General features: G+C 44.6%; 1 protein-coding gene across 1 annotated transcript in view; it reads left to right on the top strand.

The window, feature by feature from the left end:
• The window catches only part of PRRC2B (proline rich coiled-coil 2B), a gene marked incomplete in the record, with an annotated part of 197,601 nt that overhangs the window by 105,345 nt on the left and 65,913 nt on the right, over positions 1 to 26,343 (top strand). Inside the window, 3 exon segments of the mRNA XM_077477969.1 lie at positions 6,990 to 7,156; positions 18,851 to 19,058; positions 21,324 to 21,534. Coding sequence (XP_077334095.1) covers positions 6,990 to 7,156; positions 18,851 to 19,058; positions 21,324 to 21,534 — 586 coding nt within the window.

Here is a 26,343-nt window from a genome sequence, read left to right as displayed (position 1 = left end):
TCACATGAGCGGAACTTCCACTTTAGGGTGGAGAACCACTTTAACTTGCCCAGGATAAACCCAAAGGGTGCGTTACAGGCCCAAAGGTGTGGACTCCAAGATGGGGGACCCGGTCTTTGAAGGTCCACAGAGGCACTACCCGACATGATGGGGGAAGGTTTATGCCTGGCTTTTCAGGTCCTACAGCGTGGACTGGTGGGTACTACCTCTGGGATTGCTGTATTCACCTCTGTTACTGTGTCTTTTCAAAGCTGTTACAGAATGTCTCCATGCTGTGTGTTTTTATAACGATGAAACGCTGGCGCATGCAGAGATGCCGTACGAACGTGCGCACGTGCTGTTGACATACGGTTGTATGCGTGCGCCGTTAAGGTGATTTCGCCTTCAGGCACGCATGCGCCATATTTTGGCGTCACTTGCGGTATACGTTCGGATTCCACGCGGATCAAATGGCGCCATTTGGAACCTTTTAAGAGGCAGTTCCCCTGGTGTGCACGTGGAGGCATAGAGCTTGTTGGGCACGTGAGTCTGCAGGTTTTTGGACACAGTTGCATCAGGTTAAAGGGGACAGTGTTAAATCTGTAATAGCTGCTGTATACTGGATTACAGTTAGAAGCTCAGAGGGAGTGCTGTCTTCCCATACTTGTAAGCAATGTCTTCCAGGAAAAGAACAGGGAGCAAGGCCAATACGGGGTTAAGAGTACCTCCTTTAAAAACAGGAGATCAAACTCTTGAGGATATTATGCCAGTTTTCCCTGAAGGTTCTGCGGCTTCTGGCTTAGCTGAGCTATTGCATTTGTCAGGCATTGTGGCCACAACTGGTGTCCATGCCTCGAAGTGGGGTATACCTCTGGTGGATGCCGCCATTTCTTCAGTAAATAAAAATCTGATCTGCCCGGTGGATTACGCCCAGGTATTCAAGGATCCACCTGATAAAAATCTAGACACCTTGCTAAAGGCCTCCTTTACAGTAGCTGGTTCAGCTGTTCAGCCAGCGATGGCGGCTATTGGCATCTGCCAGTCCTTAAAAGATCATGTTAAGAAATTGGTCAGGAACCTTCCTTGTCAAGGAGAAGCTACCGAGGCATTATTGGAGATACCTCGCATCTTGTGCTTTGCAGTAGACTCATTAAAAGATGCGATCCAACAGATGTCTTGCTGTGCACTTCTGTCTGTGCATATGCGCAAGGTCTTGTGGCTAAAAAAACTGGTCGGCCGAAACACCATGCAAAAAGATTCTTGCAGCTTTTCCCTTTCATGGTGACCGCCTGTTTGGCGAAGATCTGGATAGGTATATCCAAAAGATCTCAGGTGGGAAAAGCGCTTTGCTCCCTGGTAATAGGAAGAATAAGGGACCCTCCTTTTAAGATTTCCCATGCTCCAGGACCTAGTTCTTCTCCCAATCGGTATCGACGGTCAAAAAAAACCCTGGGTTCCAAGGTCAAACAAGCCCAGTTCCAAGTCTACTCTGTGAAGGGGCGCCCCCGCACTTACAGGTGGGGGGAAGACTTCGGCTGTTTTTGGATGCTTGGAAAAAAACAGGTTCAGGACAAGTGGGTCATTTCCATCATAACGTCAGGTTACAAGATAGAGTTCCGGGAGTTTCCTCCTACTCTGTTTCTGAGCTCAAGGGTTCCGGCGGAACCAGAGAAAAGGAAATGTCTGCTCCTAGCCTTAGAGCATCTGCAAAAGCAGGGAGTAATCATCGAGGTCCCACACGGGGAAAGGTTCAAAGGATTTTGCTCAAACCTGTTCACCGTACCGAAACCAAATGGGGAGGTAAGGCCCATTTTGGACCTCAAATCTCTCAATCTGTTTAAGTGTCCGTATGGAATCAACTTGCTTAGTGGTAACATCCCTAAAAAAAAAAAAAGGGATTACTTGGCGTCCATAGATGTCAATGATGCATACCTTCATGTGCCCATCTGCATGCCGCATCAACGCTTTCTGCGTTTTGTGGCAGAAGGGCGACTTTTTTTCAATTCGTCGCATTGCGGTTCGGTTTGGCCACGGCCCCTCGGGTCTTCACAAAAATTCTGGCCCCTGTATTGGCAGTCCTAAGATCCCAGGGAATTGCGGTGGTAGGATATCTGGACGATCTTCTTTTGAAGGATCAATCTTGTCCCGTCCTGGTCCAAAATATCTTAAAGGCCGTACAAATTTTGCAACACCTAGGCTGGATTCTGAATATTGACAAATCAAACCTTCACCCCACACAAGTATTGATGTACTTGGGCCTAAACTTGGACACTGTCCAAGAAAAGGTGTTTCTACCTCCTGTGAGGATCAACTCCATAGTGGATCTCATCCGGATGGCGAAAAAAGAAAAACCATCTGTTCACCTTTTGTATGAGGCTATTGGGCAAAATGGTTTAGTCTTTCAGCGCAGTCCCTTATGCTCAATTCTGCTCCAGGTTATTCCAGAGCAACATTTTAAGGGTCTGGAACAAAACCACTCTAACTTTGGATCATCCTATGGTCTTGTCCCAACAGGCTCTACGGAGCCTAACTTGGTGGTCAAAAATCAGCAATTTAAAGATCGGGAAAACCTTTCCACCAGTGGCCTGGAAGGTTGTGACCACAGGCGCCTGGGCTGGAGGGCAGTTCTGGGGGAAGCATCGGTCCAGGGACAGTGGTCTCAAGCAGAGAGGACCTTGCTCATCAATCTCTTGGAGATTCGGGCAGCCTGACTAGCTCTGCATTTCTGGACTACCAAGCTGCAGGGTCTCCCAGTCCGAGTTCAAACCGACAATTCCACAGTGGTCGCTTATATCGACACCCAAGGGGGCACCATGAGCGTAGTGGCTCAGGAGGTGCATCACATATTAAGATGGGCAGAGAAGCATGTGCCATTTCTGTTGGCGGTATTCATACCGGGGGTAGACAACTGTAAGGCGGACTATTTAAGTCACCAAAAGTTGTTGCCAGGGGAATGGTCCCTTCGTCCTGAGGTGTTTCTCCAGATTTTTTTTTCAGCAATTGAGGGATCCCAGATGTGGATCTCCTAGCATCCAGGTTCAATGCCAAACTGGACAGATTTGTGTCCAGAACCAACGATCCTCTTGCAGTTGGGACAGACGCATTGGTGACTTCTTGGTACCGGTATTCCCTGCTGTATGCCTTTCCTACAATCAAAATCCTGCCGCATCTGCTGCACAGGATACAGGAGGAACTAAGACCAGTTATCCTGGTGGCCCTAGCCTGGCCCAGGTGGTCCTGGTACACAGAAATTGTGAAATTGGCAGTAGGGGACCCGTTGCACCTTCCGTTACACCTGGATCTATTGTCCCAAGGACCAATTTTCCCTCCTGTTTTACGGTCGCTGAATTTGATGGCCTGGCTATTGAAGCCAGGGTATTAAAGGACTGCAGGGTTAGAGATGCAGCCTTGTCCACTTTCATAAGTGCTAGGAAACCGGTTTCCAGGGCCATTTACTACAGGGTTTGGAAACCATACATTTCCTGGTGCGAAGGGAAAGGTTAGAACCCTCGTAAGTATACAATTGGAAAGATCCTTGCTTTCCTTAAGGCAGGAGTATGCTTAAGATTGGCCTTGGGCACAATTAAAGGTCAGATTTCGGCCTTATCTTTTTTTTTCCAAAGACCAATTGCAGCCCATTCCTTGGTGCATACCTTTGATAAGGGAGTGACGCGCCTAAGACCACCGGTTAAGCCTATCAACCCTTCAGTATCTACCCTTTGAGCTTATTAAGCAGATTCCTTTAGTCCTATTGACCAGGAAATTGGTTTTCTTGGTGGCCATAACTTCGGCTAGAAGAGTGTCGGAGCTAGCCGCCCTTTCATGCAGAGAACCTTGCTTGATTCTGCACCAGGACAGGGCAGTCTTGCGCCCTCGTCGGGAGTTTTTGCCAACGGTAGTTTCCAATTTTTATTTGAATCAGGATATCATTCTGCCTCCTTTTTTTCCAAATCCCGGGTCTAAGGAGGAAAAGGTACTCCACTCGCTGGATGTAGTGAGGGCTATTAAAGTCTACTTAAAGGCGTAAGCCCCTTTCAGGAAGACTGACTCTCTTTATTCTGCCTGAGGGTCTTAAGAGACAGGCAGCTACGACTTCAACTATCTCAAGGTGGATTCGCCAAACTATCATTCAGGCATATGAATTGAGGCACAGGGTTCCAGAGAGAGAGCTGAAAGCACATTCCACTAGAGGGTTTAGTGCTTCATGGGCAGTGCATCGACAGGTGTATGTGGCTCAGGTCTGCAGGGCAACCGCTTGGTCTTCAGTTCACACACATTCACCAGATTTTACCAGGTGGATGTCGGGTCTCGAGAGGAGACAGTCTTTGGTCATAGCGTGTTGCAGGCGGCCTTATAGGGCCAAAGGACAGTTGGGACTTGTCTAAGCTGTGTATCCCTCCCCTCAGATGCACTGCTTTAGGACATCCCATATAGTCATGAATAACTGCTGTGTCCTGTGATGTATGATAAAGAAAAACTGATTTTTAAATACAGCTTACCTGTAAAATCTTTTTCTTTGAATACATCACGGGACACAGTGATCCCTCCCCTCTTTCCTGGGACTTTTCATTGCTTGCTACAAAACTGAGGTAATTCCCATATGGGAGGGGTTATATGGGAGGAACCTTTTTGCTATTGGTTGCCAGTGTCCAACCACCTAGAGGTAGCATATAACCCGTATAGTCATGAATAACTGCTGTGTCCCGTGATGCATTCAAAGAAAAGGATTTTACAGGTAAGCTGTATTTAAAAATCAGTTTTTTGTAAGGGATATAAAAATGCATGCAAGCAGCTCAAGAGGTCTGTTCCCTTGTGTGCTAGCAGTATACTGCAGCAAATTGGGTATTTCCCCAATGGGGCCAAAGACTTAATAAAACATTATGGGTTCTAACACTTTCCCGCACTATCCAAAACCATACAAAAAAAAGTGTGGAGAGGGGCTTTAAGTCGCCCCTTGGCCCTGTGGCTCATAAATGGACATTGAGGCTGTCCGTCGCAAGTTGGAATAATAGTATGTAAGGGGGGAGGGCCCAAGTGCAACTTTGGGATATGAAGTAACAGTTTAAGGTCTCCTGTGCCTACTGGAAGGCAATTTTTACAAGCCTATATATGTCTGCTTGTAATCTGAATTGCTGAGGCCTCTGTGTTAGTTTGTGGTAGGGCAGTCTGATCATTACGATTGGTCTCGTAGTGCACAGCAACAGTCCAACAAATGCACATGATGCTTTGGGGAAAGCAATCTACCACAATGCATGACATGAGTCCTGTCTTGCTGCTGTGCATTTGCATCGGCTGCTACAGTATAGTGCAGTTTACAATAAACGGCACCACAGCACATGCTTTGCAATGCATTTTGCCACAATTCACAAGTCTGAGGGGACCTTTAAAGTGGAAACATCTTCACTTTAGCACTAGACAATGTCAAGGGATTCTAGTGCTTTTTGGTAAATCTTTGTGAATCTGCAGTAGGTGAAGGTGCAGCAGGACAAATAATCCTGTTAAATAGGACACACTATAATTGGTACAATCGGAACATAGTAGTGTTGCCAACAACTTACTGTTAACTCTTTTAAAGAAAACCTGTCCCTTGGGATATCTTCCATTGCTGAACACGCAATGTTTTTTTTGTTTTTGTTTTTCAATGGCACAGGGCCAGCAGCTTAGGGCTCATGCATACTGCATCTCAAAAGCACAAAAAAGCTGCTCCTACAGACTTTTGAGTTGTGTTTTTTTTTTTTTCCTGCCTGGAAACTCCCCTCCATATTGGCCAATGTGTCCATGCCCACTGTGGCCCTTTTTAAGGGATTTGTGTTCATGTGCTCTTTATAGGCCGATTACATGTAAAGTTTTTTTCTAAATGAAAAATACGACAGCTTTCCAGTCCTTAGCTGTGGTGGCTGCATTCATTTTTTATTTTTTATTTTTCTCTCATTTTCATCTGTAGATCCTGCATGTAACACATTTCTGTCCTAGGCCAACAGCATTCACTCTAGGAACTCTAGCTATGGAGAAGCATCATTGCCACCCTTACAAATACAGAGAATCCTTTCCTCATCTCCATAACATAGGTAGGAAGTATTCTGTAGATCAGCCTTTTTCAACCAGGGTGTCTTGAGGTTTCTTCAGGGGTGCCTTGGCAAAATGCTTAAAAATTGCATACATGCTGACGTCTTGATAAAGCCTGCCTTTTAGTTAAACAAAGCCACAGGTTTTCATTGTGCAACGTTACAACCTTCTAGCTGTCGCCGTCCTAACGATCAATGGCATCAGTTGATGAGGATGTCGTGTGCTGCATAGCATCCTTGTTTGACCCTCCCCTGCTCCTCTCCATCAGTATTGGTGTTACACTAGCTGAGTGATGGAGAAAAATTGAGGGAGAAGAGAAACATTGTAATGCTAGTCAGTACCAGTTTGCAAAAGTGTTTTTGCTGTGGAAGAATAAAAAGCACCTCTAACATTGGGTGATCTACATGTGTGGCTGTTGCTGCATAATGTAAAACTTATTCTAGTTTTTACATTTTAGAATGGTTGGTTGCCTCGGGACTGTCCATAATTTTTAACGGGTGCCTTGACCGGAAAGGTTGGGGAACACTGCTGTAGATTTCAAAAGTGAAAAAGGCAGGGCTGAAACATTGAGCCAAAGCAGCAGAGTGCACAGGACAGCAGTGGATTTGCTGCAGGATCAACTAGTACGTTTCTGTACACTAAAGAGACAAAACATAGGCAAGTGTGCATGTATTGAGATGAACTAAATTTATTGTCTTTTATTTTGCCCAGTTGTGCACTTCTGCTACACAAAATGAAAGCTGATTGCTGGTGCTGTGGGTAGCAGTTAAAATTTTTCCTATTTATTATTATTATTATTATTATTTTTTTTTTTTTTTTTTTAACGCTTACGTCCTATAGTTTGCACCTGCCCATATGCCCTTGGGATGACATCTACTTACAGTTCATTTTTTTTTTTTTTTTAAATCTTTTATGATTCTTTCCCCCCCCCCCCCCCCCCCCAGAGTACTCCCAGGAAGCACCGTCTGATAATTTGGAGGAGGAGCTTCCCACAGTGCCCAGAGGAGGTGATGCAAGCAGTGAGGAGGAGTACACAGAATCCACATCTGCCATGCAGGATTTTGGAAAGCACCAGAAACTCATCCCACCCAGATTTCAGAGGCAGCAGCAGGTAAATATGCTCATTTTACTTTCTTTAACTTAAGCACAGGGGCTAAGACAATGGTGTGAATGTCTCTCTTGTTTTGCATTGTTCTGGGACAGCATGCACCTTCAAATCCGCAGGTGTGGCAGAGTAGCAAATGTGTTCAGGGTATTAAAAAGCTAATAGGAAAAAGTGGAATCCAGTTCATTTAGTGGTATTTTAAGTTTCTTCTGTAAATGCACCTGCCATGTTTGCTCAAGAAGTAGGTGAAAGGTATCTGGGGGGTGTTCATTTCTCAAACTCTCTTGAGTGAACCTGTACTCTTCCCCATGCAGGGCAAAGCAATAGGTTCACTTTAATAAAAAAAAAAAAACTAAAATAAACTAAACTAAATCCTGCACTGTGGAAAAATTCAGTGTGCTATTGCTCTAAATGTTTCTAAAAAAATAATGGATACATTTTGTGTGTGTGAAATGTATGTGCTGTGAAAACCACCTTATTATGAGCTGCAGCTGACAAAAAGGAAAATCAAAATACTTACCATAATTTTCCTTTTCTGATGGACTCCATGGCAGCAATGTGTGGGTTAAGTCCCGCCTCCACTAAACTATAGGACACTACTCCCATAAATCTTTGCTCCATGGCCGTGTTTGGCAACTAGCCTACTCCAGCCATTTTGGGAGATAACTCCTGCTGCCATGGCGTCCATCAGGAAAGGAAAATTATGGTAAGTATTTTGATAGGAATTTTCCGTTTTCCTGACACTCCATGGCAGAAACGTGTGGGAAATAACTCGCCAAACACACTCGGGTGGGCAAAAAATGCTGAACAAAGATTTAACACTGTCGACCGACAGAACCTTTAAACCAAAATCAACAGAAGATAAACTGGCAGGTTCAACACAATAATGAGCCATAAATGTATGAATGGATGACCAAGAGGCCACTTTACAGATAACTTCAGGAGCCACATGATGTGAGGCTGCCCAAGTAGAGAGACTTCTCGTGGAATGTGCTGTAACCGCCTCAGGAGTAGCCAAGCCCTTCTCTCTATAAGCCCACTGGATCGCCTGAACCACCCATGTGGCGATGGATCTGACAGAAGCCCTAAGGCCTTTGCTTTTACAGTGGAAAAGAACAAAAAGGTAATCTGGTTGCCGGAAAGATGATGTCGCCTCCAATTATCGCTTCAAAATAACTCCCATGTCAAGAGGATGAAGATCTTGACTCCCAGCAGAATTAATGGTAGGAAGAGTAATATCCTGATTTTCGTGGAAGACTGAAGTGACCTTGATATTCGACCCTAGCATTGGTACTAGGACCACTCTGTCAGGGAAGAACGTGAGGAAAGGCTCCTTTTGATCCTAGAGACTGTATTGCAGAGACTTTCTTTGCCAAAGATATGGCTACTAGAAAAGATGTCATGAGGGACAATTCTTTGAAAGTGGTTTGTCCAGTTGTGAGAAGAAGTCGAGAACAAGTGGTAAATCCCACTTGGGGAATCTAGGCTTCCTCTGTGGTCTAAGTCTAATTGCTCTCTTAAAGAATTGCTGAACCAAGGGATGTTTAGCCCAAGAAACTCCAGAAAAAGCTGAAATTGCCGAAACTTGCACTCGAAGAGCGCTGACAGATAAGGAGATGTCTAGTCCGGACTGTAAAACTCAAAACATCCTGAACCGTCAGGTTACTGTCAGAGCTAGACCTGGAGGACAGGTGGCTTGTGAATCTAGACCAAATCCTCTCATACACCCGGTTAGTACTTTTCCTCCTTGCACTCATGAGTAGGAATGACCTTCTTGGGGCAACCCAGAGCCTCTAACCTTCCTCTCTCAAAAACCAGACCGTCAGACATTAGTTGGGCCGGACAGGAATGTAGTTTCGAGCCTTGAGGCAGATGATGGGGCCTGAGAGGTAAGGGAGCATTAGTAGTGGAAACCGTGGTCTGTTGGGCCAGTAAGGTACTACAGCTATCACTTCTACTGCTTCTGATCTGAGTCTCCGCAGGAACTGTAGAATAACGGGAGTTGGAGGAAAGGCATAAGCTCTGTTGTACCACCATCGTTCCATCAGTGCATCCACCCCGTAGGCCTGAGGATCCTGAAACCTGGAATAATGCCTTGCCAGCTTCTTGTTGCAAGGGGAGGCAAACAGGTCGACCTCTGGGGAGAACCCCAATGTTAGAATCCAACTGAAAACATCCTCGTGAAGGGACCATTCGTTGCTGTCTAGAAGTACTCGAGACAGGAAGTCTGCCTGAACATTCTGCGTCCCTGGAACATAAGTTGCTGTAATGTTGACCAGGTTCTTCTGAGCCCAAGACATAATTGGCTCTACCTCCTGAAGTAGACAGACTCCGAGTACCTCCTTGTCTCCTTTATATATGCTACTTCTGTCGTGTTGTCTAGCCTGAGCAGAACCGAGGCTCCTGAGATCAGATGACAAAATGCTAGGAGCGCCTGGAAAGCTGCCCTTAATTCTAGAATGTTCAACACCATCCTCCTGGAAGGAAAGTCCCAGATGCCCTGTGCTACTTCCATCAAACAGTGGGCGCCCCAGCCTTTGTTGCTGGCGTCTGAAGTTATTGTCATCCAGGAGATGGGGAGACTGGAATGACAATTGCACAGATTCTCCCTCTGAAGCCACCAGGGAAGAGAGCTTCTCATTGAGGATGTGATCCAGATGGGCTGAGTCTTGTCTAGCCATTGGTTAAGAAACTTTTTGGAAGGGTCTCATCTTCCAAGGGGCCAACGGGAATCATGGCCACCACAGTGCTGATAATCCTCAGACGCTGGAGAGCCTGTAGATGGGAGGCTGAAAGAGCCGGACGAATTCTGTCCCAAATTAACGACACCATCTCTTCGGGTAACAAGATGGTACCCTTTACTGTATTGAATAGGGCTCCCAGAAATACAAGAGACTGAGAAGGAATTAACTGACTCTTCTCTAGATTCAAGATCCAACTGAATTCTTGAAGAGTGGAGATAACCTGACCCTTGTGTATTAACAGACGGTCTCTGTCCTGGGCTAGCAGCAGAAGATCGTCCAAATTAATGGTGAAGACATATTCCTTGGGTTCTCAATAGGGCCACCACAGCTAACACCTTTGAGAAAACTCGGGGAGATGTTGAAAGCCCGAACAGGAGACATACGAACTGTAGATGTAGTTTGCCCACGGAAAAACAAAGAAACTGCTGAAAATCTTCTGCCACAGGGACATGAAAATAAGCGTCCTTTAGATCTATTGAAATCATCCAATCGCCTGACTGGACCGATTGTTTTATTGTTGACAGCGTTTCCATCTTGAACCTCTCCTTTTTGATAAAACTATTCAGATGTGTAAGGTCTATGACCGGCCTCCAAGTTCCGTTTTTTATTTTTCTTTTGGACCATAAAGAGAGGAGAATAAATTCCCAACCCTGGTTGATCGTCTGGCACGGGAACGGCAGTGCCTTGAGCCAATAAAGATTTCACGTAAGCCAACAGGATCTGCCTTTTTTTCCCTCTGAGGCTGGAAGGGAGGTGGGAACGCACCTGAGTCTTGGATCTGCTGAAGGTCCAGGAATGGCCTGAAGAGACCGTTCTGACGGCCCAGAAGTCCTGGATTGAGGCCACCCAGACATGCCGCAAACCTAGAAGATGAGCCCCCCACCTGGCCTATCTGAGCGGGCCCAATCTCAAAAAGATTTTGTCGGTTCCCTCTCTCCCGTCGAACTGTTCTTAGCGGATTTCTTAAAGGAAGACTGCCTTAACTTCCACTACCTGGAATATTCACGACCTGGTCTATAACTACGGGCCTCCCTGGCCTGCTCTTGATATTGTTTCTTAGGAAAAAACCTTCTCTGGCTTTTTAAGCGTCTATCCTGAGGTAGAAACCCAGACTTCCCACCAGTGGCCCGGGTTATGGCATTATCCAATTTTATACCAAAGAGGGAAGAACCCTCAAAAGGAATTTGGCACCACACCTGTTTTGAAGCACGATCAGCCAGCCAGGGACCGGAGCCAAAGAGCCCATTTGGTGGTGACAGCTGAAAGCATAACCCGAGACACCAAGCGGATAATGTCAATCGAGGCCTCCTCCAGAAAAGCTGATGTGAGCCGTAACTCCTGGATAGGAGAACTTTTTGCGACTTAAAAATATTCCTGAGGGTATCATGCACACTGTCTGTCCATACTTCCATGGCCTTGGACATTGCTGCTAAAGCCAGCGCTGGTTTACAGGCCATACCAGCAGTAAGGTAAATTCTCTTTAAATTGGAATCAATCTGCCTATCCAAGGCATCCTTAAATTAAACTGTATCTTCCAGTGAAAGTGTCAAATGCTTTACTAGTCTCATCACCGCTGCATCCACTATCTGAGCCGATTCCAGATATTTGACCTCATCTTGCTTAAAGGGATATAACTTTAAGACTTTTGAAAGCATGCTATTCTTCTGATCAACCTTACTCCACTCGTCCGTAATGACCTCACCAAGCTCAGACAGGAATGGAAAGTTGAGACGCTCCTTTTTTAGTTGCTTGAAATACTTCCTTTGTTTGGAAGGATTAGCCACCTCATCTTCCCAGTTCAAGGCCTCTCTGATAGCCTTCACCAAGGGGGAGTAAGGCCAAGTCAAACCCCACACAGGGACTATATTCCTCAGATTCACTGTCTGACGCAGCAGCTGAAGGGTGACTTGGTAGAGAGGACTCCTGGTTCTCTTGAATTTGCGTCTCCCTCACTGGTGACTGAGGCACAGGGGTCTGGCTGGCCCCGACCCCTTTGAGGGACTCTTCAAGAAGGCCACCTACCTCCACAGAAAAGGACCTGGACAAAGGGAAGTTGCGCAATAGCCTGCAAGCATTCCCAGAGCCTGCAGGCTATTTCTCCATTTAAATAAGGCGCCTTAGTTACCTCATCGCAGCGCTACTGCGAACGCGCAATTAGTGTCTCGCGCACATGCGCAGAACGAATGCGCAAATGAAAACTGGAAGTAAGCGGCGGCTGGAACGCAGGAGAAACCAACTGCCATGCCTGTAACCACAAACCTAAAAATAATAGACAAGAAGGGGAAAGAAAGCAACAAAGGCAAGAAACAAACACAAACTGCTGCTCTGAAAAAAAGGAACTATCTCACTGCTCCCACGCGATCGCCTCCAGGCCGAAGGTAAGGAACACACCGGACTTCTCAGGGCAAAATGGGTCACCTGCTATTTAGCTGGGCTGTAAGACCAAATGCGCAGCCTGCCTGCCAATGGTTAGGTTCCTGGCTTCCTCCAGCACTATATGCAGTGCCCACTCCATAACCCACTAGGTAGCTAGGGCTTAGCGGAGCCATGCGACAATCCAATCCTTAGTCGCTATTCAGCCAAACCAATCATAGAACCGTGTGGGAGCAATCTTCAGGTAGACCATAATTGGATCCTACGGAGGAGGACAAAAAAAGAACATGGCCATGGGCAGGGAGCAAAGATTTATTGGGGTAGTGGAGGTGGGACTTAACCCACACGTTGCTGCCATGGAGTCTGTCAGGAAAAGGCAATTGCCCTAGAATGCTATGAATATATACCCAGTGCTACTCACTACCCAAATCCTTCTCATAGACATACATATCAGCAAAAGTCTATATATAACCAAGTGTCCATCAAATCAACTTTGTGTAGGTTAAAATTAAATGAACTAAAACCTGAAGAACTCAAAAAAAAAAAAACTTAATGAAATTCGTTTTTCCACTCATCAAACTTTAAATCAGAGGGAGTACATTTGATGATTTTAAAGTCTAAGTTTTCAATTGTGTGTTTGTTTGTTTTTTTCCACGTTTTTCTAGTTTTATTTTTTATTTTATTTTTTAGTAGTGTTCTACTCAAGTTGATTTATTGGACACTTGGTTATGAATGGGCTTTTGTTATGTTTTTGTGTATGAACAGGTTCACTTTAATGTTAGCCTCCACTTTGAAACATACTCCTTTTGCTTCCCTGCCTCTCACTTTAGCCAATCAGAGCTTACAATGGGTGGGAGTGGGGGTCTATATCTTTATAGTAACTGACTTGTTTTTGAGTGAAATGATTGAAGTTGGTATTTTAAACCTGTTTAAAGCACTTGTGGGCTTAAAGTGGTAGTAACTCATGTCAAAAACTTTATACACAGAAATGGATGTTTGTGTTAATTGTGTGATTGGTTTTAAATTACGGGGCTTGCACGTCATGACAGATGTTGACACCGAGCTCCCGCATTTCTATAGCAATGGAATGCCATCAGGCCCAGCAGCATGCGTCACCTACTCCTTTCTCTAGCTGAGTGCAGTAGCAGGGGGCGGCTGTGATTGAGTACGGAAGATACAGGCACACTTTGCTTTTGCACAGCACGCCTGTATCTTCAGCTTGATGACCAGATGTTAACTGACCACGTTAGCATGGATCGGCAGCCATGTTAGCACGTGGTCGGTATACTTTCAGTAGGCTGGGCGCACAAAGGATCAACCACATAAAAAAATTGGGAGCGAGACATTTTATAATAACATATGACATAAATCACATTTCAGCAACTTAAAGTGGTAAAGGCAGAAGCATTGTATGCATTAACTGCTTCCGGACCAGCCGCCAGAGTTATACTGCAACAGGTTGGCTCCCCTGGGGGAGCTGTTTTAGCTGTACGTCTGCTTTTTAAGACACTGTAAGAGGAGCGTGCACGCATCAGTAGCGTGTCCCCAGAGCTGATGTGTTTGCCTGGCAGGCACGATGACCGATGGGAACCCGCAATCCCTCGTGACAGAGCGAGAACCGGGATTTATGTGTATAAAAACACAAATCTCGGTTCTGTCAAGGGAGAGGAGACCGATTGTGTGTTCATAGTAAATATGAACACTGGTCACTAGTCAGTCCCATCCCCCCACAGTTAGAACACACCTAGGGAACACAGTTAACCCCTTGATCACCCCCTAGTGTAAACCCCTTCCCTGGCAGTGACATTTATACGGTAATCATTTTATAGCACTGATGGCTGTATAAATGTCACTGGTCCCAAAAATGTGTCAAGTGTCCGATTTTCACCCGCCGCAATATCGTGGTACCGCTAAACTCAGATCGCTGCCATTTCTCGAGGGGGAAAAATAATGCCATAAATCGCCTATTTTTTTTTTTTTTTTTTTTTTTTTAGACACTATAACTTTTGTGCAAACCAATGTACTACTGGTTGCACGTTTTTGCATTACAGAGGAGGTCTGAGGCTAGAATTATTGCTCTCGCTCTACCGATCGTGGCGGTACCTCACATGTGTGGTTTGGCCACCGTTTTCATATGTGGTCACTACTCACGTATGCATTCGCATCTGCACACGAGCTTGTCGGGACGGGGCGCTTTAAAAAAAAGTTTTTCCTTATTTATTTTTTTCCTTTAATTTTTTTCATTGTTTAAAAAAATAAAATAAATTGGGTCACTTTTATTCCTATTAAAAGGAATGTAAACATCCCTTGTAATAGAAAAAAGCATGGCAGGTCCTCTTAAATATGAGATCTGGGGTCAAAAAGTCCTCAGATCTCATACACAGAAAAATGTTCCTTTTAAGAGGTATGGGCAGAAGTGATGTTTTGAGGTCGCTTCCGCCCTCCTATGGTATGGAGATGGGTGGGGGCCATGTTGGCTTCACTCGTCTCCATACTCAGGACATGAAAGGACCGATATCTATCTCTATATCTCTATCTCTCTATCTCTATCTCTATATCTCTATCTCCTCTGGTGCTTTCTTCCTCTGTCAGCTGTTGGGGAGGGAGCCCAGCACACATCTTGTCTATTCACAACACAGTATTTCTGCTGTGTGAAGAGCATTGTGTTCCTTTCCTCCAATCAGCTCTCAGACTGTAACTAGAGCCGAGCCCCCCCATGTGATACTAACAGATGGAGGATTTTAACACCATTCTGCCCTTTTGAAGGGGTGTAGGGAAGAGAGTGCTGCAGATAAATAAGTAAAACCTATGTAGGAGGATATCATCTGAGGCTGTTCACATCCATGGGTATATGTGAGGGTTTACAACCACTTTAAGGATTGAAGCATTTTCGAATGGGGATTAAGTTTTAACATATTTTTACCAATAGGAATAAGTTTTCAGTATGTGCCTCTATACTGCTAACTGTGTCAGCTCTGAAAACTACATACTGGCTTATTCAAGTCTTTTGAAATTGTAGGTGATGCATGCCCTCTTATATGAATGGTAAAATGGCAATGCTGGGAGTATTAACCACTTGCCGACCGCCGCACGCCAATTTACGTAGGTAGAATGGCACGGGTGCACAAAAGGGTGTACCCGTACGTTCTTTCGTATTTCCCACCTAGCGGGCATGTGCATGCCATCGGTGGTGCATGCCCGCCTGCTCGATGTTTGCCGGTGGCCCGCAATTGCAAGAAGAGGCAGAACGGGGAGATGCCTATGTAAACAAGGCATTTCCCTGATCTGTCTAGAAACATGACAGGGATCTACTGCTCCCAGTTCTAGTGAGTACACCCCCCTACAATTAGTACACACTGCCAAGTGACATTTATACAGTAATCAGTGGCTATTTTTTAGCCCTGTTAACTGTATAAATGTCAATGGTACCAAAATGTGTCAAAAGAAGATGATTTGGCTGATGAATGACCGGCCCATTTTTTGCGATTTGGCACTGCGTTGCTTTAACTGACAATTGCGCGGTCGTGCGGCCCTTTACCCAAACAAAAACGGTGTCCCTTTTTTCCCCACAGAGATTTATTTTGGTACTATTTGATCGCCACTGCATTTATTGCACTATAAACAAAAAAGCAACTATTTTGAAAAAAAAGCAATATTTTGTACTTTTTGCTATAATATCCCAATTTTTTTTTTTTTAAAAAGCTAAATTTTTTTTTGGTAAAAAAAAAAAATCGGAATAATCGTATATTAAAGTGGAAGTAAACCCATCGATTTAAACAGTTAAAAAAAAAAAAATGCCGGGAATGCTAACTGCACATTGGCTGTGCTCTCAGCCAAACGATCAAACCATCCAATGGCTGGTGTCATAACGAATCACATGTGCAGTACCATAGCCGTTGAAGATTAAACGGAGGCAAAGATGGCAGCTTCCTTGGCTGAAAACGATAGGGGAGTTTACTTCCACTTTGGTTTGTGCAAAAGTTATACAGTCTGTCAAATAGGGGATAGCTTTATAGCATTTTTTATTTTTTTTCCCCTAGTAATGGTGGCGAACTGCGATTTTTATCAGGACTGCCACATTATGGCGGACACTTTTGACAAGTTTTTTGGACCATTGCCATTTACACAGCAATCAGTGCTATAAAAATGCACCTTTTACTGTAAAAATTTCCCTGGCAGGGAAGGGGTTAACTGTGTTCCCTCTTTGTGTTTCTAACTGTAGGGGGAGGGGACTGATCTAGAGGAAGTGAGGGATCGTGGCTCCTAGTTAATAGGAAGTCACGATCTTTTACGTCTCTTAGAACAGAACAAGGATGTGTGTGTTTACATACACGCGCTTCCCTGTTCTGCCTTTCGTGCCCGTGATCATCGGCCACGCGCATCGGCACCTCTGCTGTGCAGCAGGCGCACGCCTGCTAGCCCGATCCCACGAGCCAACGTATAGCTACGACAGCTCGCGGGATCGTGCCGACCTACCGCAGAAAAATCATGGCGGCTGGTCGGCAAGCAGTTAAATGCCATATACAAAAACCTTTTAGCCCTAGTTTACACCAATACGATGCGTGTAACGCACAAGATTCACTGCGTTTCATCGCATTGCACTCCAAAACAATCGCACGGCGTCCAATGCGTTCTGATGCAGGTGTAATGTTTGAACGACACCCTGAAACATCGCAAGACGCAGTGCGATTGCCAAAATTTCATTGCATGGGTGTGGACACCCATTTGATGTGATTCGGGGGGGTGAAAGACCCTGCACCGTTTTGGTGCGGATGCAATTTGAGCCCTACAAAATGTATGGCTCAAATTGGACCGCACAGACATCGCATGTGATGTGCGCAGGAATGCGTTGAGATTCCTGTGCGACTCACATGCAGTGTTTTCCATGCACCAGTGTGAACCTAGGCATAAACTGAAACAAAGCAGTGCCTATGTTCCATATGCTCAGCTTTAGCAATATGTGCTTGCAGCTGAAGTTTGGTTTTTGCTTAATTTGCAATGTTAATTTGGTTCAGCTTGGACCAATGCAAGTTTATATGTTCCATACGTGGATAATCTATGTGGAAGCGTGAAATATAGCGAAAGCTGCTAGCTGTCTGGTCCCATGCCGAGCGCGTCTGCTTGGTGACCACACAAGGTTGCTCTTGTGCCATTCAGAGAACACTTTGCATTTTTTGTAAAGCATACTCTGCTTGCACAAGGTGGAGGTTGTAACATTAACTGCCCCATTTCTCCACCATGTCTAATCAAAGAACACTTTGCATTCATGGAGGTGCGAAATGTCCTCTGGATTTAATTAATGCTGCTGAACAAACAACCTCATTCCTTAAGTAGCTGGATATCCGCTTGACAAAGGAAACCTAAGCTAGTAGCTCTCCCTGTAGTAGCAGAGCCTACTACGATGATTTCAAGCTTCCACAATGATCAGCCAGATAATGTCACATACCGTATATACTCGAGTATAAGCCGAGATTTTCAGCCTCTTTTTTGAGGCTGAAAGTGCCCCCCTCGGCTTATACTCGAGTCATCGCTGTCTGCCCGCTCGATCAGCGTGTCGAGCAGACAGACAGCGGCCATTCTATAATTCAAAAGCCGCGCCTCCGGCTCCGCCTTCGCCTGTGATAGGCGGAACACTGAATTTCCCAGCAGCCTGTGTTCCGCCTATCACGGGCATCGTCTCATCCTCGTACTACGGACGAGGATGATACGATGTCCGTGATAGGCGGAACACAGGCTGCTGGGAAATTCAGTGTTCCGCCTATCACAGGCGAAGGAGGAGGCGCGGCTTTTGAATTTTACAATGGCCGCCGAGGCGCCGACGAAGAGGGCACGGGACGGAGGCAAGGCAAGGCACGGCACGGGACGGAGGCAAGGCAAGGCACGACACGGGACGGAGGCAAGGCACGGCACGGGACGGAGGCAAGGAGGCAAGGCACGGGACGGAGGCTCGGGACAAAGGCTCGGGACACAGGTAGGCTGGACACACACACACACACACACACACACACACGGATGGAGACACACACACACAGGGATGGATGGATGGATGGAGACACACACACACACAGGGATGGATGGATGGATGGATGGAGACACACACACACAGGGATGGATGGATGGAGACACACACACACAGGGATGGATGGATGGATGGAGACACACACACACAGGGATGGATGGATGGATGGATGGAGACACACACACACACAGGGATGGATGGATGGATGGAGACACACACACACACAGGGATGGATGGATGGATGGACACACACACACACAGGGATGGATGGACGGACACACAGGGATGGACGGACACACAGGGATGGACGGACACACACACAGGGATGGACAGGCATGTCTCACCCTCGGCTTATACACGAGTCAATAAGTTTGCCAGTTTTTTTGGGGGTAAATTGGGGGCCTCGGCTTATATTCGGGTCGGCCTATACTCGAGTATATACGGTATTTACATTGGGCATAAAAAGCCATACCTAAGCTTCAGCTATGTTGGCTACAGATTTTCTTTTTGTCATAACAATGTAATCGGCAGGTATTAGTATTGAGTAATCTTGTCTGTTTTCAGGAGCAGTTATACAAGATGCAGCAATGGCAGCAGCAGGCAGCATATGTGGCTTCTACCCATTCCAACACTCCTCGGACCTTCTACTCCCACCACCCGCAGATGTTGGGTTTTGACCCTCGCTGGATGATGATGCCTTCCTATATGGACCCTCGAATGACACAGGGTCGTGCTGCTGTGGACTTTTATCCCTCTTCTCTTCATCCACCAGGTTAGTAGCTAGGATATAGTGAACTGAAAAGCACAAATTTTGCTCTTTGCTGCCTTCTTGTGTTCAGGATACAAATAGAGCTAACAACAATAAATGACAGACTTAAAGCGGAACTTTACCCATAACTTGATAAACAATGTTTTTAAGCAAGGAACATCAATTTCACATTAATAAGTATGCTACCAAATTTTGTGTGTGCTGTAAGTAACCTCAAGTTTTCCTGTTTCTTCTTGCTGGAGGCTGCCATTTTGCTGAAGCTCAGAGCCTCTGAGTTTGCAGTAAATCTTTAGGCTGTCAGCAGATTGGCTTCTACATTTTTGACACCGTGCTGAAAAATAGTAAGCAACTGAGCATGTGCAGAGCAGGGTGAGGCAGTTTATTACTGGATTTTAAACAGTATAGGCACTTATTTTTAAAAGATTTCCCTAGCTACACCTGCAAATGGGGCCAGCCTGAAGTGATCTAGCAGGACTTAATTTTCTGAATACAGTTCCAATTTAAAGTATCCTGTCCATGGATATGAAATGGCAATTGCCTGTAACAATCTTTTGTCTGGGCAACTGTAGTCCTTCCTAACTTGTCTTGCATTGTTATTCCTGCAACCTGTGCAGGGGCATGCATTGATTGCAATTTGATTATGAACACTAATGGAATTTTAATCCTTCCTAGCTGCATCTTGTGTTTTTCACCTGCCTAAGTCTACTGCTCTGCAGGTCTGAGATAAATGGTAAAAGGATCTGAATCGGACACAAACAGGCAAACTAATTTAACAAAGAGCTTTTACACGTGTTTGGGTTATAGAGTTTTGCTTGCCATAGTTTTCTGCGATTCCACAGGCGTGTCCAATTTTAAATCTTGATGTGTTTTGGCACGTATTTACTTGATACAACCCCATCTTTTATCTCAATGTTCACTGGTTCTAAGGTAACTACGTGATTGAGGTGTTTGTAAACCTAAGCGCTACACTTTTTGGTTGTAATTATTTATTTGCTGTTTCTCTATAGCAGCGTTGGCAGCTGGATTGCTTATTTATAGTCACAGCGCATTATTTTTGAAATTTATATAAAAAAAAATCTTTATTTTACAAAAAATAAATATGGGTGTAAAATTTGCACTAAAATAAATTTTAGTGTCTTTTTCCTGAAAATATGCTTATGATAAATAACACTGCAACTATCGTGCAACATAAAAAAATTGTAACAACCTAAATTTTATTTTACATGGTCTTCTTTCAGAAAATATATATATATATTTGGGGGGTTTACAGTAATTACTAGCAAAAAAGTTACCTTTAATGTCTGCAAAAAATGTTAGAGCAGAGAACCTGCGTCTTTGTCAAATTGATGTTTGATTTGTATATATTTTAAAGGTTAACACCACTTTTTGGCAGTTGGAAAAAAAATCGCAAATATAGCATATACAATCGTGACACAAGTCCTATTGTAATGTTAAAAATGTACTTTCCCTTTCAATCTGCATTGTTGTCATTTTCTGTAAAATGCAATATGGCTACCTGCAGAAATGTAATTTTCTGCTTGTGTGATTTGGCTTACTGATTTTCCAAGAAGTCTGCCCTAAGATACAAATCAGATTTTGGGCTTCCACTGCAACATAAATGCCATTTTTGTTGAAAAATCACGTCTTAAAGGATGCAGACCCTTACACTTTCCTCATTAGAACCCTGCAAGTGCAGTAGCCAATTCACATGCCCTTTGCACGTGGACACAAACAACTACTTTTAATTATAACAAAAGTTAGAAAACTGCACCAACATTTGGCTGATCTATGTACATTAGGATTGTAGTATTGGGGAATTTTGTTCTCATCAAAAGTGGCGTTAAGCCTAGTGCACATGGGCCAAATGATGGGCGGTATAGGCCGGTTCAGTAGAAACTGACTGACATTCGGCCCATGTGTACTGCAGCCGATCTGACTGTTGATGGGGCATGGCCAAAAAAGATCTGTCAATGGGCTCTCGAACAGCGGCTCGGGCCAGAGATGTCAGCTTTTTTTTTTTTTTTTTTCAGCACTGCTGGGTTGAAGGAAAAAAAACTACTAGTGCTTACCAGGCTTTTCTCTTTAAATCTGTTCTTAGAAATCATTAAATGTTTGGTGCACCCACCATGACCCAGGATTCACAAGGGTTTTATCAGAGTGCTCAGATATATACTCTTACGCTCTCACACTCACGCTCTCTTACGCTCACACTCACTCACACACACTCTTATACATTGCTTTTAATATTTAAACTTCTTGTTTTGTTAGGTGTGATGAAACATTTGATTCAGCAAGAGTCTGTGGGTGGAAGCTGCCAGCCTGATGACTGCCAGTCTACTGTGCCCTCAGAGCGCAGGCAACAACCTGCAGAGCCAGTGTCAGCATGGAACCAGGATGGCTATGTGCATGTCCAAAGCAAAGTCTACTCTGTGTCCCAACAGAAGCAGATGGAAAATGCAACAGAAGGAGGTTACAGCAGGTATCATGCTGCTGATGGTTTTACAATAAGACAACCCTTTACGATCATGTATTTTGGCATTTAAAAGGATTGCCCTTTCTCAATTACCCTACTGCTGCTGAGCCCCCTTAACAATGTAGTACCTTCCCCATCTAACATCTGCTCTCCAACAGCCATTAATCCTTCTGTTCTACCTGCTGCTGATTTAGCACTTTCCATATGTGTCTGCTCTGTTCTCCCTGCAGCCACTGAACCCTGTCCTAAGCAGTTTTTCAGTCCTTCTCTTTAAATATAAAGTAGAAAGTTTTTCTATATCAAATTTTTATTGTATTCTGTATCACAATCAGTAATTTCTGCTCTCTTCCAGTTGTTTCAGTGGGCAGAAAGTGAGAATATCTGCAGTGGACATAAATGGCATCAAAGTGGTTTTAAAGGCTGAAGGCTTTTTTTTTTTTTTTTTTTAAACATGTGCATAGCTTTTCCCAAGACCCCCCTAAATACATACCTGAGTCTAATCTCAAAAATGTGCATGAGAGCAGCTTCTCTCCCGGCTTTCTCCTCATTGGCTCAGACACAGCAGTGGGAGCCATTAAGCCCCGGTGCTGTCAATCACAGCCTGCAAGGATGAAGGGGGTCAGCGTTGAGCACTGTTCTGTTTGTTATAATGGACACAGTTTAGTGCTCGGGAGCGAACACGCAAGTGTGCCCCCATAGCAAGTGGTGGGCATTCGGTGCTATGGGGGCACTTGGTGGGGGGGGGGCACTAGTCTCGGGGGGGCGCAAGAAGAGAAGGATCGGGGCTGCTCTGTGTAAAACCTTTTGCATGGAGCAGGTACGTTTTTAACATGTACTTTTTAGTATCGCTTTGAATTATTTATTTTTTTGTTTGTTTTTGTTTTTGCTGTCTATGAACCTGTTGGTAAGATTTGCTTTTTGCTCACAGGGGCAGTGTTTGAAGGAAAATCTCTGCAGAGTCAGGGATTGCAGTAAAACATTGAGGGTTCCAGAGGAATTTATTATCTATTAAATTTAGTACCTTTTGTCACTGACCTGGAACCTCTGCAGATTAGTAGTTTTAGCGTCACTTGCTAAATACTTATTCTGGATTATTGCATCAACATTTTTTAAAGCCCTTCAATAAGCATGGCATACAGGGAACTGATATTTATAAAAGGACAGGTCACCATTGCCAATATGTGTTTCCGACACAGGCCACATAACGTCAGCATGAGAAACAATTTTAAATATTTCAATTGTTTAACTTGAAAGCACTTTACATTTTGAAAATGTTGCCTCAAAATGTACATGGCTTATGTAAAATTACAATTTTAGGTGAACAGTAAGTATAGGCACATGGGAAACATACATTTTTTATAATTTTATCCTGCAGATGTGGGTTAGCATGTGCCCTAAGATGATTATGTAAGTAGTCAAATCAAGCATTTAAGCGTACATCATAGAACAGAGAGGAGTCAATATTCACGACTACTTGAGTTATCTTGCTACCTTCAGGTGAATGGACACTGAGCAAAAAAAGGCAGGAATCCCCACCCAGACGTAACCCATCCCAGCTCAACAAAGCTGCAGCTTTGTACTAGTGTCTGAAGTTGATGGTGGCTTCTGTGATTCTCTCTGGAGATCTTTTCATTTTGTGTCTTTGTTCCTACATCTGAGCCTGTTCATGCACCCTTTCCAGGTCAATAGTGGACTAAATCCAGGTCAGTCACTGCGACCAGCAGACCAAGAGGGGACTGTACTCAGACCCTGCATTCAAGAGCGGACATGGCCTGTAATTTATGCCATTCGGCACTGGATCCTGCAGGCAGGGGTCTCTGGCGTACAGTGCACTCTAAGATTTCGATGGCAGGGTGCCCTGCAGGTCCAGGAAAATTATCCTCATGGAGGGGAGTCGAGTGCTTGAGGCCCTTCAGGGCATGCCAACAGTGATGGGTGAAGTCCGTGTTTAAAATGGCCCTGCAGTGTGGACTGGTGAGTGCCTATGTGTTTTAAGGAGCTGTGGCAGCCCCTCTTTGTAAGTGTCCCTTGGTTTCGGAGACTTTGGGCAGTCACAACAGTGGTAAATTGCTATTTTTCTTTAAGGAGTACGATACAGACTGCAGCAGTGTTTTAAATGGGCAGGCAATACAGTGTGTGCTCTGATGTTATTGTGAGATTCTACACATGTATGCGCACCACTGTGCCATCCTGCATCCTATTATCAATATCTGCATTGATTTCTTCTCATCTGGGCACTTGCTTTTTTTGGGGGGTGCTGCCACACAGGTTTTCTGACTTAGGCCAACAGCTGATTGACCACCACGTTCTGGGGTATGCAGGCCCCCCGAGGGGTCAGAATAGCTTTACATGCCTACCCTTATCTGCTGTCTCCTCTGTTTCAAAGGCACAGTCCTCTCCTTTCTCTCAGATTCAAAGTACTTTAACCCCAAGTGGAAATTCAAGATAGTTATTCTCAATGAAGAACAAAGCAAAACACATTAACAAATATAGCCTAATCACAAACAACAAATATATTCAATAACGTAAACTGAAATCAAACAAATGAAAAACGAAATTAAAGATTATATTTTATTAACATACTATTCTATTAAAACACTGCTTTGAATAAATAACACCGGTTGAAAAAAAAAATATAACTAAAAAAATGCAAATATTGCTTTGCTTTCCTTAAATATTAGACTGAATATTGTTGCACATAAATTAACCTAATCTACAAAATAAATACACTTAAAAATCTGGATCATAAGTCCAGGTTAAAACCCTCATGTCCAGCATTCAGGAGAATTATAATATTTGATGGCCAAAGGCAAAAATATTTTGCTGACGCGCTCTGTGGTGCATTGTGGTTGTAACAATCTATCATTAAAGGGACTCCTCAGACTGACCAGTGTATTGTGGGTGTCTACAAGAGCAACTAGAGGAGTTTTATGCAGCCATATTTGGACTGCAAACTTGGGTACTCTCCTTCTGCTCCTTCCCTTTTGAGGAAGGATTTGGCGCCAAATCTAACTCCCCTGGAAAAGTAAGAAGTGGATATCATTGAGGACGGGAAACCTCTGTAGATGTGGCTGCCCAGGAGGAATCCTTAGGTACATAGCTATAGCGTGAGCAGAATCGTCTTCCCCCTAAAGTTACTGGTTTTGTGTCCTGGCGGCTACCTAAAGTTCCCAAGACCTTCCTAGTGCACCCTCGCTTACAAGAAGTGTTGTGTGCTGATTGAGCTCACCTGCATGAGGGTTTTTCACCACCAAAATGGTTTGGCCACCATTATCTCATGGAGGAAATAGCCTACAAAAAATGGGGCTCTCTGGCTGTTGACCTGGCTATTTCCTATTTAAATAACTCCCTGATGGGTCCCTCTTGCCAGTCTTTTAAAGTGTCTAAGGAATGGTTACATTCTAAAGCAACCAGCCTTGGGCTCCACACCAAAGCTTAAGTTCCAGTTTTGTAAGGACCAGGCCCTGCGTCCTCCGGTTCTGCAGACAAATCCTCCTGTCAGTGTAGCGCACCCCCCTCACCATTGAAGGGAGATGTCTATGATCCCTTGCACCTGTTTTGTCTTAGGAAGTCAGAAAATTGTGCCTGTAGTGTGTTATCCAGAGGCTACAAGCTGGAGTTTTGCTGCTTTCACCACCTATGCTATATTTGGGTATATTTGGAGCCAAAAAGACACAATTTTCTTTGTGACCTTGTAAAATATTGTTGTTCCAAGGGGGTCATTGCTCCTGTGCTAGTAGAGGTTTCACACCTTCTATTCAAACCTTTTCCCAAGACGAACGGAGCTGTCTGACCTATTCTCGACCTCAAAGGTCTTGACACGTTCCTGAAGTTACAAAAATTCATGCAGTCAGACCTTCAGAATTAAGTCTTGATTCTGCTTCTAAAACAGCCCAAACCGGAATCCTTTTTTATTTGTTTTCATTCAACCAGCAGGCTGAATTGGAAAAAAAAAAAGGCTGGGTTCCCCCTATCCACACATTTGGGGTGTGTATAAAAATTCTCCACACTGAGCTATTGTATTATAGTGGGGAGACTTCACCTGGCATCAGAATACACTGATTAGCACTGCTGACTATAGCCAGCGGCACTGATCAAGTTGGTAAAACCTGACAGGCTGGTTTTGCCAGTTGGTGTCTGCTGAATCAACTGAATTTCAACCCACGTTTGGCCAGTTTGTCTGGAATACTTGGGTTTAGTTTGAGATGACTCAGGCAAAGTTACTGCTCTATAGGGAAAATGCCTATCTTCGTTATGTTGGAAGGTCTCCAGATCTGGGCATGCATGAAAAAGTGCTGGGGATGATAGCCTCCTTTTGATGCAGTCCCCTATGCCCAGTTTCACGCCAGATGTCGGCAGCTCAATATCTTGTCGTTTCACTTGGATCTTGCAATACCAGTTTGGATGCCAGGAAACCTTTCCTTCTGATTAGTTGGAAAGTCATGATGATAGATGCCAGCCTGTTGGGCCGGGGATGTCTTCGGGAGAAACTCTGTAAAAGGAATGTGGTCATCAAATGAGCAGAAGTTTTCACAATCCACATCCTGGAACTGTGGGCGTGTTGGCAGGCTCTCATACACTGGTTTGTCTGCTTTCAGGTTCTCCCTGTCAGGGTGCAGTCAGAAAATGCCTTGGCTGTGGCATATATCAACGATCATGGAGAAAACGAGAAGACCCGCTGCTGAGAAAGAAGCAAACCTGATCTTATCCTGGACAGAACTGAATTTTCAGGCCCGCTCCTCTGTGCTCTTTGTGGAAAATTGTCGGACGGATTTCCTCAGCCACTAAACGCTCAATCTAGGAAAATGGACCATT

This window comes from Lithobates pipiens, unplaced genomic scaffold (assembly GCF_037356315.1).
Source record: "Lithobates pipiens isolate NorthernLeopardFrog02 unplaced genomic scaffold, aLitPip1_a1.2 Scaffold_1, whole genome shotgun sequence".
NCBI classification, from domain to species: Eukaryota; Metazoa; Chordata; class Amphibia; order Anura; family Ranidae; genus Lithobates; species Lithobates pipiens.
Note: the sequence above shows the minus strand (reverse complement) of the source record. Positions and strands in the feature narration are given on the sequence as shown.